The sequence below is a fragment of the Nicotiana sylvestris genome, chromosome 2, assembly GCF_000393655.2.
Source record: "Nicotiana sylvestris chromosome 2, ASM39365v2, whole genome shotgun sequence".
Taxonomy (NCBI): Eukaryota; Viridiplantae; Streptophyta; class Magnoliopsida; order Solanales; family Solanaceae; genus Nicotiana; species Nicotiana sylvestris.
In genome coordinates this window covers 7,992,711-8,011,527 of record NC_091058.1, presented here as the reverse complement: position 1 = coordinate 8,011,527, position 18,817 = coordinate 7,992,711, and the positions used below count along the sequence as shown (strand labels likewise).

General features: G+C 35.6%; 2 protein-coding genes across 2 annotated transcripts; one reads left to right on the top strand and one right to left on the bottom strand.

Moving 5' to 3' along the window:
- The first annotated feature begins 6,648 nt into the window (after positions 1-6,648).
- On the top strand, positions 6,649-13,650 carry LOC104247767 (FACT complex subunit SSRP1). The gene is made up of 16 exons (XM_009803860.2): positions 6,649-6,802; positions 7,307-7,492; positions 8,107-8,212; positions 9,403-9,539; positions 9,705-9,788; positions 9,900-9,994; positions 10,078-10,186; positions 10,307-10,393; positions 10,471-10,563; positions 10,710-10,907; positions 10,995-11,140; positions 11,227-11,368; positions 11,534-11,632; positions 11,721-11,891; positions 12,966-13,044; positions 13,227-13,650. The coding sequence occupies exons 1-16, from the start codon at positions 6,749-6,751 to the stop codon at positions 13,352-13,354; spliced, it is 1,914 nt and encodes a 637-aa protein (XP_009802162.1). The 5' UTR covers positions 6,649-6,748; the 3' UTR covers positions 13,355-13,650.
- An 863-nt stretch (positions 13,651-14,513) lies between these two features.
- Positions 14,514-17,945, bottom strand: LOC104247768 (probable pectate lyase P59). Its single transcript, XM_009803863.2, has 4 exons — positions 17,556-17,945; positions 16,383-16,798; positions 15,373-15,884; positions 14,514-14,882 (listed from the first exon to the last, which is right to left on the bottom strand). The coding sequence occupies exons 1-4, from the start codon at positions 17,753-17,755 to the stop codon at positions 14,655-14,657; spliced, it is 1,356 nt and encodes a 451-aa protein (XP_009802165.1). The 5' UTR covers positions 17,756-17,945; the 3' UTR covers positions 14,514-14,654.
- Positions 17,946-18,817: the final 872 nt, after the last annotated feature.

The following is an 18,817-nucleotide window of genomic DNA, read 5'->3' as shown; positions in this document are numbered from 1 at the left end:
TCATTGATTGAACTTAGAACTCAAAAAAATCGGATTAAGCTTCTGCTTTTTGAAATCCTTGAACGAAATTTTGCTTTTGATTCTTTGAAATTTTTGAATGAAATTGCTTATGATTCTATGAAGCTTTTTTGGAACGAAACTTAGCTTCTGCTTCTAACATTTCTTTTGAACTAATATTGATATATCAACAATGATTCATGGGGTGTTCTGATCCTGTAATGATTTAATGTAGCCTTATCTTGGTTAAATTTTATTTTAATCCTTAGGTAGACACCTATTCATAAATTACTATGAGTCATTTTCTTGATTGGTGGCCTTGTGCCACATTTTTGAAAGGGAAGAAGGGGTTAATCTTATCCACTTATTTTATTAATTAACTAGGTAATGTCCCATTACCCGGTAATTAACAATTACCCTTATAATTAAGAATTATCTCAAATTACTTAAAATTTTATTTATTTTAATATACTTTATACATCGTACTACAGTGGTCATATGGTACCTTGCATGGTACTAGTCCATAATTATCGGGTGCTATTGCTCGACCCGTATTTTATCCCAAATCGGCCACCTTCAGCGAAACTCGTTTTCTTTAATTTGTGTCCCTTTATCCTTCATAACACTTATTTATCGCTTGTTATAAATAACATAAATACATTAACCTCAAGATAATTTCATCCCTGAGTCCACGTCGGTTAACTGAAAACGAAACTTTAATGTATGAAAACGCGAAATGTAAAATATAGTGCCCTAGGTATTCAACTCTGATGGCTGCAAACACATACTTGCTTCCCTTAGAAAACAGTTGGTATTGTATCAACAACTCAATAATTGGTATAGGGAACTTGTCTTTTATAGTGAGCTTGTTCAATGCTCTGTAGTCCACACATAGTCTTCAAGAGCCATCCTTCTTCCCTACGAAAACTACTGGAGAGGCATAAGAACTGGCACTATACTGAATTATGCCTCGTTGCAGTATCTCTGACATCATTTTCTCTATCACATCCTTCTGAAAGGGAGAATATCTATAGGGTCTTGAGTTCACAGGAAGATTGTCATCTTTTAAGGGAATATGATGGTCAAATACTCCCCTTGAAAGTGGTAACTACCTTGGTTCCTGAAATAGTTCATGATATTCTTCTAGTAATGCTTGCACTTCAGCTGGTCTTTCCTCCAAACTATTATCCTGTTTCTCTTCAGTAGGTGATATTGGGCACACCCTAATCATGAAAATCTGGGCATCATAAGCACTGATGTTGTTAAAGGCCTTTGCATCTACAGTTTTGAAGGAAGGCTGGATGCCCTGTAGAGCAACTTGCTTGCCTTGCTACACAAACCTCATATACAACTTCTCAAAATTGATTTGAATATCCCCCAACTTGCTCAACCACTGAATGCCCAATACCACATTACAACTTTCTATGGGAAGCACCATAAAATCATCTTGAAACATGACACCCTGCATCAACCATTTGAATCCCTAGCTTCCCTTCACTGATTGGATAACTCTTCCATCAACTACTGATACATCTTGAGGATTAATCTGATAAACTTTGCATCTAATCCTCTGAGCTGCCTTCTCATTAATAAAGTTATGTGTGGAGCCACTATCAATGAGAATATTGATTGGTTTATGTTTAGTGAACCCTTGGACCTTTAAGGTTTTGTATCCTCTAGAACCCTGCAGGGCTTCTAAAGAGATCTCACAGCTTTCTATTGCCTCTTCTTCTTGCCTTTGATTTGTGATGCCTTCTTCAAGTTCTACTTCTTTAAGGATAACTGCATTTGTCTCTTCAATTTCCAAAGAGTAAATATGCCTTTTGGCCTTGCATTTATGCCATGGCACAAACTTTTCATCAGAAAAGAAACACATTCCTTGAGCCCTTTTTTCCTCCATCTCAGCTAGAGTCAGTCTCCTCCTCCTATTGTTATCAAAGCTAGCAGTGACTGGCCCCTTGCTTTCTGCTATGATTCCTTTAGAAGGTCCACTAAATCTTGATCCTGAAGCTGCCTTAAAAGTAGAGTGATGAGCTTCAGTTTGCCCCTTGATGGCCTTACTCTAAGCATCAAAACTTGCCTCTTATAGTCTAGCCAGGTAATAAGCTTGAGGCAAGCTGCAGGGGTTCCCTATTCTAACAACATCCCTGAGCTCAGGTTTTAAGTTATTCAATAAAATACTGATTGCATGCTCAGTAGCTAGGTTTATCCTGGTGATAACACTAATAAAAGCCCTCTGATAATCCTGCACTGACCTTATGTGCTTGACATTCATGAGCTCAGTCATAGGGTCAGAATACTCAGCCCTAAAGCTGTCATAAAGTGCCCACAAGTACTCTTCCCAAGTAGGAAGAGGCAACTGTCCCCTACTCCTCATATAACATAAGTGCCATTGTAAGGCATCCCCCTCAAAATGCATGGATACCAGCTTCATTCTCTGCTGAATTGTAACATCCTCATCAGCAAAAAACTGCTCCATCTTGTACAACCAAGTCCTTAAGTCATCACCATTGAACTTAGGAAATTCTACCTTGTGATACTTAGCAAAAGGGATGTTAGATAAGTCAATAATGGGAGTGTAAGGAAGTTTATGTGGGTGGCCATTGGTGGGATCAGGCTGATAAGGGTGTGATGTAGGGAGGTAGGGCACCTAGTGGTACATAGGAGGGAATATGTGAGTGGTTTGGGTACAGTAGGCAGGTGGGAACTGAGTGTGTTGGGCATAATGGTTATATGATAGTGGTATAGTCATAGGTGAGCCTTGGGTCTGAAAGGGAGCATGTGGGTAGCTCCTACTTAAGCTGTTTTGCTTGTGAGAAGACTGAGGTGGCATCGTAGTTGTTCTAGGGAGTGGAGGAGGGAGTGGCTGAGAGCTAAGTGTTTGGAAGGGAGCATGTTGTATTGGTGTTGATCGTGCAGGAAAGTTATATGGTGAGGAGCTAGGGTTTGAAGGCATTATTGAAGCTGGTGCCATGGGCATAGAAGTAGCTCTAATTGGAGCAACAGAAATGGGGTTACTGCTAGTGTTGATTAACCTTTTGCGAGCTAAGTGAAGCCAGGTCCCCAAAATCAAAAGGCTTATCATTGGGAGAATAAAGCTCACCTCCACTATAGGCCACTGATTTGTCTCTCTCAGGTCTCTTCCCATCATGTATGACTTCATTGAGTACCTCCCTTATGTCACTCAAAGCTTCTTCTTGATTTCTACAGGTTTGCTTTTGAGCAGCCTCCAGTTATTCCCGTCTAGCTGCAAAAGTCGACACTTCTATGGATATCTTTTTGAGTGTCCACATAACCTCGTCCATATTGATAGTCATTGTAGCCACAGAGCCAAGATATGCTCTGATACCACTGATACGATCTGAGCTAAGTAGCAAAAAAATGAGAAGAAAAGTGAGAAAAGCAATGGAACAGTAAAATGAAAGAAAAGGAAAAGAAAGATAGAACATGAAATTAAGCTAACTTAGAGCAGCAAAAATAAGGGTTTTGATACACCAATAATGTATTGTAACCTTAAATGACGTAGCTGACACTGTACAATCACTGCCCAGAATTGGGAACAAAATTGGGCCTTAATGTGCTTTGATAACCTAAATGTGTGGGGTCAATGTGTAATTATAAAAACTATAACTTAAAAGTAAATGGGACTAAACTGCCTATCGTGCAAACTTCTCCTAACCTCCTTCCCAACTGATTATAACGGCTATGTACTCCTGCGCAAACACAAGGTACCACAACCTGAAGCTCATCTCTATTGAATTTGTATCAGTGCGTCTTATTCTTCGTTTTTCCTAATTTGGTATACACGGATATGGATGTCATGGTAGTTTTTTTCCTCCTTCTATTTACCCATCAATAAATTTTATACAGAGATATGATCGATCTTTATCAAGTTGAGTTAAGAAGGCATGAAAAACTTACTAGAGCTTCTTATTGTTGCGACCTTGCCGATCGTGACATTTACATCTAAATTTCCACTTGAATTTCAGGAGAATTTGTAGCTTATCAGAATTTTGGCTAGAGTTTTACAAAAGTTTGTTAATTGGAGGTTATAAACGGGAAAATCATGAGATGAAAAATATGGGGAAAGCAGCAATTTAATGGGTAAGTGCGTCGGAAAAAGATGTGTAACCGGCGTGTTGTTAAAATGAGGCAGATTGGTTCGAATGAATTGGAGAAGCAAAGGGCTCTCTATTTTAAAGTCGATTTTGTATCAGTTTATTGATAAATTAGTAAGGATTTTTTACGTGCCGCGATGATTTCATTTATTTTGGCTTTGTATAATGGAGAAATAGGTAGTGAGAAGGAGATCACAGCTTTCGTGGAGCCTTTGGTGGTCTTCCTGATCCTAATTATCAATGGTAAAATAATTTTAACTTGCCTGCAATCTTTTATGGATTGAGTTCAAGGAAAAAGTTTGGAACTTTGGCACTTAGTAAAGTCAAGGTCATTTAGCGGTCACACAAGTGGACTATTTTTTGTTCCTCTCTTTCGCATTTTTCATTATTGTAAAATTTTCTATTCCTTTCAGATTTTGGCATAACCTCCATGTTTGGTTTCGATTAACATATATGACATTACAGTTTAACTTCTTTATTCTAAGAAGATTCTGAAATTTATCTTCGTATTAGAATGATGCAATATGTATGACACAAAGCACAAAAGTCCGAAACTGATTTGTAGTGATCGTAAATAAGCATTTTTTATGTTTAGTTATTAAATTCGGTTAACCTTGAAAGTTTACATCAACGAAAAATTATTGCCATACGATTAACAAAATAACAATCATGTGTTACTAAGTAAATTCTCCCATAAGAATATTTTAATAGATCATATGTTTGTCGTTTTTTTTATTTTTTATTAAACATATATTTACTTATCAAAAATTTCAAAAAGTAAGATTGAAATAATATTTATATAATAAAAAAACGAAAAAACCCGACAAAACCAAACCAATCCAAACCGATATAGTTGATTTGGTTTGGTTTGATAAAAACCGAACCAACCAGGTCTATATACACCCCTACACACATATAATATATCAAAATTTTATCTATTTTATCTCAATTAAATTTTTAGAAGATATTACATTAAATATACTACTACTACCTTTTATAACCGCGCAAAGTATGGACACATTAACTAGTTTACAATAAATGCGGAAGGAGCGAATAATTGCTACATAGAGACGAGGGTGCCCGTCACTTTTGCAAAAATGAATTAGTTTAGTTTCTCACCTTATAATCACTTCCCTAACAACATGTTTGGAAAGCCACATGGGTAAAAAATTAGGTGTAATTACACGATGTAATTATAAGGCAAACTTTCCAATTCCTTTTTTTTATTTCAACACATATAATACGTAATATTTATTATTTAATATTTAATATCTATTATACATATAAATATTTATCATATAGTGAAAATTATTTTACATGTTAATCTGAAAAGATATTTATTTATCTATGTACTTACACTTGTACAATCAAATATGATACAGATAATTACATTGTAATTACATCATGACAAATAAATAAGCCATTGTAATTACAATACTATGTAATTACTGGGATGTATAACTAATATCCTAGTAATTACACAGCCAATTAATTACACCGGGCTTTCCAAACATACCTAAGTCTAACAAAAATTAATAGCGAAACGGAAGCAGATTTCTTTAAATTTTCTTTTGAAAAGTTAATATGCACTGTTTTAAATACACTTAAAGCACCTCTATTGCTTGAAAGAATTCAAAGATAATTCATAAGCACTATTAAAATTTCCCCTCACTCGATTATCCAGTAAATAAGAAGGATAATTTAATGTCAGAAATTTTACTTTCTGTCATGTAAACGAAATTATTTGGGAAAATGACATTATATAGCCGCTTCCAAGATAATAGCCGAAAAATATATATTTTTTGTATATACAAAAATTATACAAATTTTACACACCTTTTTAGCTATTTAATGTAAATAGTTTCTGACGCGTGCTAAAAGAGAAAAAAACCCAAATTATTTCCATAAAATTTAGAGATTATTAACTTATGGAATACTACTACCAATAGAGAATTGACTGTTAATTTGTTATCATAAGAGGTGAATTAATTAATTTAAATATCATTTTTGAAGAAGCAACTGTGGTCATGAATTAAATTTTCATGATAAATAAATACGTTACTACCAAGGTAAAAATGAGTCTCCTATGGAGTAACAATTTGTGTGATTAAAATTCAATTTAATGTATAATAGTACATGTGCTGTTTATACATCATGGTCCTTTACAATTTTGAATTTAAAAAAATGACCTTTTTAGATCTCTCACGTGTAAAAGACACATCTCTCACGTATAAAAGTAAATCTCTCATGTATAAAAAAAGAGGTAGGATCATAAAACTAAAAATAAATTTATAAAAAACCAAAAAACCAATTAACCCACATGTGCTATTTGTACATCATGGCATAGTACATTCTATCCAAGAACGATTCAGATAGAGGGAAATTAGATTTTTGCCACAAGGCCTACTCGATGTCTCAAATAAGGCTAAGGAATGAAATGAATGGCTATTAGCGCAAAGGACTGCTAAGTTGCAAAGAGTCGGTCCGGTTCGGGTCTGACCCCAATTTACTAAACCGCCTAATGCATTTTAGCGCGGGAGGAGGTTGATACTCGTCCATCTGCCTATATATAAACTTTTCTCATAGCTTTCCCACTCGCTGCACTGTATTTTCCCATTTTCGTGTACGTAGCAATGACGGACGGTCATCAGTTCAACAACATCTCTCTCGGTGGCCGTGGAGGCACTGTGAGTTGTTCTTATTCTCTGACCATGCTCACTTCTTTCTATTCTCGTTGCTTCATCCAAGTTTGCAGATGCTGTCCATTTGATTTTTACTTCTTTAGGAGCCCCTATTAATGATGAAATTGTTGTAAAAATCTCGTTTTAAACCCTAATTTTCAGTTTTGTTATAATTTCATCATTTTTCTTGTCTTTAGATGGATACTTGGAACCCTAGCTCCTAGTTATTTATGAACTTGTTACGATGTGATTATAAACCCTAATTTGCTGTTCTGCCAGTTTGGTGTTTTTTCTTGTTTTTACATTCTAATTTTGTGTATTTGTGGGATGTTTCCATCTGATCTGGATACATTTGGACAAAAGAAAAGGATAAAAGTAAAGAATTTATGGGATACACACAAAAAGGGTAAAGGGAATATTTTGTTACCTATGGTTAAAAAAAATTGGGCTAGCTTCTTAACACATTTATTGATAGTAAAACTTATTTTTTTTCTTCTCTGTGAAATGCAGAATCCAGGGCAGCTCAAGGTTCAGTCGGGAGGTATACTATGGAAGAAACAAGGTGGTGGTAAGGCTGTGGAGGTGGACAAGGAAGACATAGTGGGCCTTACTTGGATGAAGGTTCCTCGAACTAATCAGCTGGGTGTACGGATCAAGGATGGTCTTTACTACAAATTTACTGGCTTCCGTGACCAGGCAAGTGTTTTATTATTGTGCTTTTAGTAAGTTTCACTTTATCAGCGTCTTGAACTATTTCATTGCTGATGTAATAGAATAGATACAGCTCAACCAATGCAGAGAGACATAGACGATTAGCCATATACTAAGTTGTTCATCATTGGTTTGAATAAATGCAAGCCGTAAGTACATGGTAATTAGCAACTTAACAGTAATTTGGTTCCAGAAAACTCAGGGACTGACACATCTGGCTTTGTAATGGTTATCAATCTTACACGTTGACGGGTAACATAATTGAATTAGGGGTAACTTGGACACTAAATACATATATCTAGTTTGGAACTGGCTATTGGAAGTGCTTAGTGTCGCAGCTCCCATTACCGTAATTACAGGCTTTGAGGAAAAGAGAAATAAGGGGAAGAAAGTCCTGAGGTTTTTTGCATGGTGTTTAAGCAACGTTCCTTTCTCAAGCTATTTGTAGAATTATCTGTACAAGTTTATACCTCTGAGTCTTTGCAATGTATGTGGTAGCTGGAGAATCTCTGGGATAGCGCACAGTCATGCATTATTATCTTGAGTTATTAGTTTTTGATGCCCCTTGGTATTGTGTTTGTGTTTTTACTGCTTTGCAGGATGTTGCGAGTTTGACCACCTATTTCCAGAATACTTGCGGAATATCTCCGGAGGAAAAGCAGCTATCAGTTAGTGGAAAAAATTGGGGAGAAGTTGATCTAAATGGTTGGCAGATGTTTTCCCTTCATAAATTTACTAGCTTCCTTGATTTTCTTTTGCTTGACATACATGTTTTCTCTTCTTGTGTAAATGAGTGGTAATTGATATTAACCTTAACTATACCAAAAAACCGATTTTTTATGCCTTCAACTAGGGGTGTCAATGGTTCGGTTCGGCCGGTTATTTTATAAAATTTGTACCATACCAATTTTTCGGTTATTTTATTATGTATAACCAAAACTAGACTTTTCGAAACCGTCCCAATCATGTCGGTTTCACTTCGGTATCGGTACGGTTCGGTTAATTTTCGGTATTTTTTAATTGTCATATAAAATTCATTAGTAAAAATAGAATGCAATAACGTACGTTCTTTTATAGGACTTAGCGCGAAACTCTCTAGACATTTTTACTGTTTAAAGGATAGTGAATTAAAAAACATGAAAGATGGCTAGAGTATAGATACACAACTATTCGACACCAACGTAAAAGAAACCAAGTAAAAGCAAAGAAAATATAAATCACACGAGTGGAAAGATATTAACCAAGTTGGGACTCAAGAATAAAGTCTATATTAAATATTTAAAAAGATAAATCTAAATTATATAAAAGGAAACATATTCAAACATTGTAGTTTGCTACTCATAATCGTTAGAATACTTTGTGTCTTGCTAATAAAGATACTTGAAATAGCTTAGTTTAAGTATAAGTACCAGAATAGGTTTTAGGAATTAGTATTTTGAGTTTAATTACTTATTGGCTTGTAGCAGTTTTCATAATTCCAAGATCCAATGAAAAATTTAATACTTTATGTAAACTTGCTATATGAATATATTTTTCACATGTAAAATTTATTCGGTACGGTTCGGTATTTTTTCGGTTTATTTTTATTAAATAGAAAACCTACCCTAATTATCGGTACAATTATAGATTTATATAAAAACCTTAAAGAAACCTAAAAATCGGTTCGGTGCGGTACGGTTCGGTCGGTTTAGTTGGTTTTCTAATATCCATTGACACCCCTACCTTCAACTTCATTGGTTGAATGAGAGTGGCCTAAATGGAAAGTTCAGACCGCCCATATTGCTTTTTATAGTTCTGCAACAGATCATATATGGGAGCAAGAGCTAATACTGAAGAGAGCTGTTATCCTAGTATTTCTTCTGTCTACATATTTGACTCTGTGCCACTTTTTGCAGGGAATATGCTTGCTTTTCTTGTTGGTTCAAAACAAGCATTTGAGATATCATTAGCAGATGTTTCACAAACACAGCTTCAAGGAAAAAATGATGTCATGTTGGAGTTCCATGTAGATGATACAACTGGGGCTAATGAGGTTACTCACTCTCGTCAATGATTTCTCAGGATTTCATTTTCTTACATTTGACATTTATGTGTTCCTAATTTGGTTGTCATGCCTAATCTACTTGAGCGGCACTCTTCTTGATTCATGCTTTGAAGCCACTCTATTCTTAGTAAGCCACACTTCTATTGATTGCAGAAAGACTCGCTGATGGAAATCAGCTTTCACATCCCTAATTCAAACACTCAGTTTGTTGGTGATGAAAACCGGCCTCCTGCTCAAGTAAGCAAAGGCGCATCAATTCTTTGAATTCACTGGATGGGATCCTTAATCCCTTCCATGACTTAGTAGCTTCTCTTGGTAGAGATTGAGTAATATGATTGTGCCTAATAGGTTTTCCGGGACAAAATCATGTCGATGGCTGATGTTGGTGCCGGAGGTGAGGAAGCTGTTGTCACATTTGATGGCATTGCCATACTTACTCCAAGGTTGGTTAAGCGCTTTTCATGTCATTTATTATCTCTCTCTGTTTTTTGCTTCAGAGTTATTGACATATGCCCATATGCTGCAGGGGCCGTTACAATGTTGAGCTTCATCTCTCATTCTTGCGCTTGCAAGGGCAAGCCAATGACTTTAAAATTCAATACAGCAGCGTAGTCCGTATTTTTTTGTTGCCAAAGGTTATTTCTATGTTCAGCCCCTTTTTAGCACCTTTCAATGTTCTAGTTATGCAAACTCTTTTATATTTCTTCATGCAGTCTTCTGAAATCGTCTTATCAAACTTTTCTCTGCTTTTGCAGCATAACCAACCTCACACTCTAGTAGTTATCACTCTTGATCCTCCGATTAGGAAGGGGCAAACTTTGTATCCGCACATTGTATTGCAGGTATTGATTGATGTATGATGGATAATGACGTACATTCTATTTTTGGTATCAACCTGCTGATTTTTTTGTCTTACCAGTTTGAGACAGACAATGTCGTTGACCTTTCGCTGGCTTTGAGTGAAGATCTATTAAATGCGAAATACAAAGATAGGCTGCTTCCGGGTTACAAGGTAATTAGTTGATTGTGTTTACAGTCATTTGCATCAACTATAAAAATAGAAATGCAAGTTCATTATATTTGCTTTTTGTTGCTTAAGGTTATGGAACATGTTTGGTGTTGTTTACTTATTTGCATTTTATCTGTCTTATGAACCAGGGTCTTATCCATGACATCTTTACTCAAATTTTACGCGGCTTGTCTGGTGCCAAAGTCACTAAACCAGGGAAGTTCCGTAGCAGTCAAGATGGGTATGCGGTGAAGTCTTCATTGAAAGCTGAAGATGGACTTCTCTATCCTCTTGAAAAGAGTTTCTTCTTTTTACCTAAACCACCAACTCTTATACTGCATGAGGAGGTATACTCAAGTTGCTGTAAAGCTGATAATCTTGTGGGTGATACGTTTTCATTCTTGAATATTTGACTTAATTCGTTATGCAATTAGATTGATTATGTGGAGTTTGAGAGGCACGCTGCGGGCACAGCCAACATGCATTACTTTGATCTTCTCATCAGACTGAAGACTGAACAAGAACATCTTTTCCGGAATATCCAGAGAAATGAGTACCACAATCTTTTTGATTTCATCAGGTTAGCTTGAGTTTCAAGCCTTCCTTCTTTCTCAATTTGGGGATAACAAGACTACTTTGTCTCTCTGACACAATTATTGATTGCAGTTCAAAGGGTCTGAAAATAATGAACCTTAATGAAGCTCGGGCTACAGAAGGTGTTCCTGTTTTGCCTGATGAAGATGATGCTGTTGATCCACATCTTGAGCGTATTAAGAATGAAGCCGGTGGAGATGATAGTGATGAAGAGGTAATCATACCTATTTGTAATTTTGAGTTAATTTCATCTTCTTAAACTCCCTGATTATCTTTTTCTAAATCATTTTCAGGGTGTCTATTGGATTGTGTCTTTTTCTTACCCTTTGTGTTGTGGAAAAATACTTGAAAGCCTGTCTGACATTCATAAACTTTTCAGGACGAAGATTTTGTCCTTGACAAGGATGATGGAGGGTCTCCTACTGATGATTCTGGAGGGGATGAATCTGATGCCAGTGATAGTGGTGGTGAAAAAGAGGTAAAATTGCCCTTTCACATTTATATATTTTCAAGTTCTAACCTGCAAATTGGCAAAATATGAGGACATTCATGTATGGTGACTTCAGAAACCTGCAAAGAAGCCCAAAAAGGAGGCTACTGTTTCAAAGCCATCTGCAAGCAGGAAAAAGGCAGATGATGATGGATCGAAGAAGAAGAAACAGAAAAAGAAGAAGGATCCAAATGCTCCGAAGAGGGCAATTAGTGCTTTCATGTTCTTCTCACAGAGTGAAAGAGAGGTAGGTGCTCTGTTACTGGATTTCTTATCTCTGTGTTTCTCATACTGCTTGAACTTTGATGGTAAGAGTTTAGTAGTCTTAGTAAATAAATGACTTTTCCCTGCATTATGTGGTCTGTTCCCAGCATTTTGTGATGACAGTTCTTGAAAATGATGATGTTCATTTTTCAAGGAGACAATGTCTTCTTTCCTCTTCAGATGTATAAAAGCAAGTACCCGGTGATGCGTGTCTAATCTAGCTTTCTACACAAAAATGTTTTTGGACATGTCAACCAAAAACAAGTATTTTCCCTAGTCCTCATTTCTTGACATAAAACACAACATCCCCATGGTTGCAAGTTGCAACATTCAATATACTTCATCCCAAAAAGAAAAAGTTGCAACATTCAATATATTATGTAGGTTCAGAACTGACTACCGCGTGCCACCAAATGTACACATGTATCTTGCAAATCTAGTGAAAATTCCTTTTCACAATCTATATATAATATATAGTATGAACATGATATCTGGTACATACCCTCGTCCCTTGTGTGTCTAAACAACTCCAACAAGGTAAAATAAATGATCATGGTTTTGGGATGCATTTGATCCACAACTACAAAACTATCGACTTCTTTCTCAATCTGTATCCAGCTTGTCACTGTCTCCTTTGCCGCTTCCATCTCCGTCATTTTTTAATGGTTTTAGCTCTCTTTCCACCTCCCTCCGGAAGAACATATGTTATCCAGTAGAACATGTCGCATGATTATCAGTGAAGCCAAGACCCACCCAATCAGCTGCATAGTTCCCCATCTTGGCATCACCATGAATACCAGCTTTACGCTACTCCTTCAAATGAAACTCTTGGCCAAAGTTAGCAGTCCAGTTCGCCCAAGCAATTCAACCTACCCTAGTCAATATCTGTAATAAGCTTTGTGCATTTTATTCCACATTATATTTATGATGGAAATTACAAACCACGTGGTGTCAAGATATATGGTAACCTGCTTGTTCGTTAAGTTGGTGTGCTTCACTTGCTTTGAGATACATGGTTGTAATGTCTCATTCACTTGCCTTTCCTTTGTTTTTGTAGAGTGTGAAGAAAAGTTTTCCTGGAATCACCTTCACGGAGACTGGGAAGGTTCTTGGTGAAAGATGGAACAAGCTGTCAGGTTGGTTATTTTGTGGCGTTGTGTTTGTCTTATTTGCTTCAATTATTTTACAGTTAAAGGGGGTTGACACAATGTTGGTCGTGTTTGTTGCAGTTTGTTTGTGTTTTTATTTTCTTTAATTATTTTATACTTAAGGCAGTTAATACAACGTTGGCTCACGTGTTGGATTAATGATTTTGCAGCTGAGGAGAAAGAACCCTATGAGGCAATGGCTAAGGCAGATAAGAAGCGCTACAGCGAGCAGATCAGTGGTTACAAGAACCCCCAGTCGACCGCCATGGATTCAGGGAACGAGTCTGAGAGTTCGTAAGTGCAAAATTATTTTAGATTGGGAGTGGGAGCTTTGAAGGTCGACGTGCCTAATCAGCAATCAGGGCTCGTAGTGGGAAGGATCTCTTTACAGTGTATGTGAAGCTCAAGTTTTGGGGCAGATGAGAAATAGGTGTCGTGAGACACTTTTATTTATGACAGCCTACGAATCTAATTGTCTGCGATCTGCTGAGTATTTCTAGATATTCCTTTGTATTAGCAGGTATAATCTAGGAGCCGACTGCATAAATTATCCTTCACATATGTTTAAGAATATAAAGAGGTAGTTTTATTGTTTGGTGTGATCTTTACATGAGCGTCACTCCAGTGAGTGCCAATCATCTATTGAAACACGTTCTAGCGGATAGTGGATATCATGCATAGCAAGTTAAAAATCTGAGACTTAGAAATCATATCATCTTCCATCCAAATTTTCAAACGAAATGTCAGTATTGTTTTGGTATATTATATACTAATATTCACTTCATTGCCGCTGGCCGCTTGGCCATGGTCCGTGGCAAGTAGGACAAACGAGGAGAAAATATTTGTATTTCGGAAGAAAGCCAAAGGGATAGGCCAAAAGAATTCCAACTCTTACAAGCCGGAAATTTTTTAGTCAGTAGATACTCCGCGTGCCAGGATTTGAGTTGGAACAACTAATAAGGAGCAAAAAATTCTTTACCATTTCTAGATACTGTTTTTCGTCGAATTACCTAACCAAGCTAGTCGTACTAAAACATGTATTGCAGCAATTAGTAAGAAATATATGTTCTTACATTTTTGTAACATGGCAGGTTGATTATTTATGAACCAACAAGCAAAGTTTAGCTTTTTTCACGGTTACTTTACGTTTGAAGAAATTGTTAGTTAAGGATAAACGTCTAGTATCCCTCCCAAACAGAAGAAATATAATTTGACCGTAACACAGCCTACATTTATTTTAGAACTAGGTTATGAATATACAGTAATTTGGTTTTCGTTATACCTACAAGTCAGGGTCTCTCCTTTGTTTTCAAACTCGTTGAATGGTTTGTGACCCCTTTTCTTTATATTATAGTTTGTTAACAGACTGCGTACTGATATAGAAATTGCATTTAAATTGGCGAACCAAAACATTGACACAGAGTTGCATAGCCAGTACATCAACTTATAGTGGGTAATATTATGAATTTTAGTCCTTTTTCATTTCTTTGTGATTTTGTAGTACTTAACAGTTCAAAATTACAAAGTAACTTTAATACAATACATGCATACAACGTAAAATTTTTAAGGACATATATGTGATGTCAATGACTCCCTAATTAACAAGCATGTCCTGGCCTGCAATTGAGAGCCCCTGCAAATCTCGTAATCCAAGTGACTTGTTCCCCTGGGGCTGATGATATACCATCAAAAAGGTTCTGGTGTTTCTTGGTCCAATCTGGATCTCCAGATTCAACAAAGAATGCTCCATTCATGAATAGATCACCTTGTGATCTCCATGTCCACTGTTTCCACACTGATTCTGGGGCATAATCCCTCTTTGTTATCTGTGCACATATATAAATGCAAAGATCAGCAGTTATACAGACACCAAAACTATTACACCTCAGTTCCAAATGGATTTAATTAAAATACACATTGACAATGTAAAGGATTTCTGCACTGTAAGTGCATCTTAACATGTTGTAGTAGGCGTAGCTAACCTACTTTATTTGTCAGGCATTTGGTTTATATGCACTGATACTATAAAAGAATTTCTACCTTATCAATTTATTTTAACCATTTTTAGTAAGGTACTTAACATATATATGTTTTACTTGTCACTTGTCAGGTTACTATTCCTGCTTTTTATGGACGATTACCTATAGTTATCTTTTATATGACCTGATCGCGCTAAATTATTTCAGCTGACTAATTTCACTTTTTATGAACAGAATACATATTTGAGTGATTCAGTGTGAAAAATCTTTTATATTGATAGTATATATAGAAATGAAAGCATTGCCCAAAAAAATAAAGAATGGAGTGTTGATTTACCTCCTTCTTGAACATGTCAGGAGGAGCAATAAAACGATTGCCCTGGCTAATAATAGTGGGATGTTGGCTACCACCAATAGCATACATATTCCAATGAGTGTAGTCATTGTTAACAACATGAATAAAACCCCATCTGCACCTTGGCATTCTCTGTACCAATCTCTTTCCAAAATGATTGAAAGCTACAGTAATTTGCATCCTTTGATCTATTGAAGAACTGTCACTTGCACCAAAAAGCATCACCTCATTATGATCAGTGAAATGTCCATTTGATATGGTAATAGCAGTTGATCCCTCCACAGCATCAATAAGCCCATCACTACAACGCCACATTGACACATGATCAATCCAAATATTGGATGAACCAAATATGGAAATACCATCTCCATCGCTTTGTGTCCTTATTCCGACATGGTCCACCGCGCTTATGACCATGCCACCATTGCCTACGACAATGTCGTGAATGTGGAGACCATGGATGATCACGTTCTTCACGTACTGTAAGGTGATACCTATTGAGACATAATAAAATTATGATTTTGTTCGTGTTAGCTGGTTGAAAATAGTTGATAAACAACAAGTGTTTGAAATTGATTTCATAAAGTTACGTGTTTGGATATACATGTTAGGTGTTCTCTAGTAAGCAACTTTTCAATTAAAATAATGAAAATGTCGTTCGAGCTATTAATTTGTTTAAAAAAGTATCTTTGCATGAAAAGGAATAGATATGATTGAAAGATATAATGGGGAGAGAGAGTTAGGATTTTATTTAAGAAGGGTATTCCAAAATGATAACGAAAAAATATTACGAATAAAAATCAATCGAAAAGAGCTTATAAGTTGAAAAGACCGGTCACTATTATGAGTTTTGGTTAATTTTAAGCACATTTGATTTTTATCACACGACCAAAAAGTACTTATAAATTAGTTTGAACAGTTCACCTTATGAACTTATTATTCAAACGCTTAAAATCGCGATTTTAAGCACTTAAATTGTATTTCAAAAATACCTGCGCCATATGCAATATGAACGTTAACACCACGACCATCAATGGTCTTATCGCTTTGCATTATGAGCTCCTGATGTAATCTAATGGTCATGCTTTTTGCAAAAATGATCCACAATGGCTCCTTTTGAATGACAGCGTGACGTAGGGTTCCCGGCTTAGGGTTGCTGCTGTCGTCGGAAGAGTCGGTGACGACGTAGAATTGGCCGGCTTTGCCGCCGGTGGTCCCTTTACCGAAGCCCATTGCACAATCTGCTAATCTTTTACGATTGTCGGCCCAATTACCTTGGCATCTCCAGCACCTATCAATGGGATTGGTGACTAAACAAGGCCCAGCGTATATCTTGTGAAAACCTCTTAATTCCCTCCTTGTTTCATTCGTTGATAGCTTGTTCACTTCCTTTAATTCCTTCATTGACCTGTTTTGAAAGAAGAATTAACCCAAATAATCGCCCACTTAATCTTTTAAAATCGAAATAGCCGACGAATGTATAATATGTAATGTAATTCATGTATAATATATGTATAACTGTATATAATCTATGTATACCAGCTTGTATAATATATGTATAACTGTATATAATTAATGTATAGTCTATGTATACCAACATTAAAAAGTAAACATTGAATTTGGACGACTATTTAAGTAACTATCCCTAATTAAAATCTTGATAAAATAAGAAATTGCTAGCTATCATCTCTAAATTTCTTCATCCTTTTGAAATAAAATTTAGATAGTAAGAAACTACATAAAAATGGCTACAAATTGTAACATTTAAATGTATCAAAAAAGTTGTAGTCTCGAAGGGAAAAATAGTTTTAACTCCTCAAATTATATAGTAGTATCATATAAAATGAAACAGATAGAATAGATTATTAAATAGTCTTTTTTTGGATAAAGCTTTGTAGGAAAAAAATCATTCTCGTAAAGACACTCTCAAAAACCTTCTTAAATAAAAAACAGTATTTTGGAAAAAAATACTTAATATTTTAAAACTTGTTGAAGAAAACTTAAACAATCACGTCTTTATAAAACTTTTGCAAATATCACAGCATCTTTTATGGAAAAATGTCACTTTAATATTTTATGTTATTATAATTACAAGGCTTGTAAATGTACACCACAAACATTCAGAAAATAGAAATTAGAAAAAGACACGAAATTAATTAACGTACTCCCTAGTTTGCTTGGCAAAAGCAAGGGTGACATTAACCGGGTCGGGCTCATAGGCCTTAAGGGCCCATTCTTCAGCTTCTTGGGCTCGCCTCCGCCACACTTCATCAAAGTTACCAATGTGACCATTTAGGCTTGGAATTATAGCCAAAAAAGTGGAAAATAGAAACAGAGACAAATTTATCAGCTTAGGTCCTCCCATTTAAGTATATTTCCTTTTTTAGGAAGACTAGCTGTAGAAAAAAAAATAATTTAATTAACTAAGAATTGCAGTTGAAATTATCTAAAGAATTAATGTGTTGTTGTTTTTCTAAAATTTATGGAAGAAGGTCTTAATTGGGTCAAACCCTTTGTTTTTTAGGGGTCAAACCCTCTTTGTTGCAACTTACGAAAGCAACAGCGTTAAAAATATGAGTCTTTGTTGGTGAAAAAATGTTGTTTAAATACTGAATGGTTTTGCTCAAACAATATCGTAAGATGCGCATAGCCATTTCTTTCAAAGGTAAACCGCTTATAAAAATTTGATGGTTAATTTTTGTTACTTGCCTATGGTGCAAAAATGCCCGAGGATTCTTCGAGAAAATTTGACTCGATATCAAAATGGAACAAATTATTTCTATATATTTCGGTAGTTTTACTTGCTTTTGAGCCTAAAACGTAAGACAAGAAATTATTTGCACGGTATGTTTACTTCAAATCAATTTAACTTGCGATGGTCAAATCAATTTAATGAAGTAAAATTATACATTATTTAACAACAATTTTTGGTTTATTATAGACTCCATGTTACTTGACTATAAAGACTTTATCCATCTTACAACCACAAATCTTTTAAATGACACATAGCATATCAAGATTTTAGTATGATGAACCAAGATCCAAAACGGGGAAAAAACCAAAGATCCCATAATTCTATGATTAATTTTTTTGGTTAAAGTAAAAATTTTATTCAATCAAAATTGTATATTTACAGCCGCTAGTTTCATTTGGACTCAAGAACTAGTCATCTCTATCTCTTTCTATCTAAGAGTGTTACCTTTTGCACTTACATTCATAAGCTATCTACTCTTAGCTAGGAAAACTATTTAAACTATCTAGTATCTTCTTCCATTTGCTATAACTCTGTCCTCTAATGTGCAATTGGAGACTGATTTCTTTAATTCTATGTTGACTCTCTCTCTTTTCATTTTGAAATTTTCTAGCATTCATTTCACTCCATACATGGTAAACTGTTGCAGCAAACAACCATGCTAGTACCTGGCCT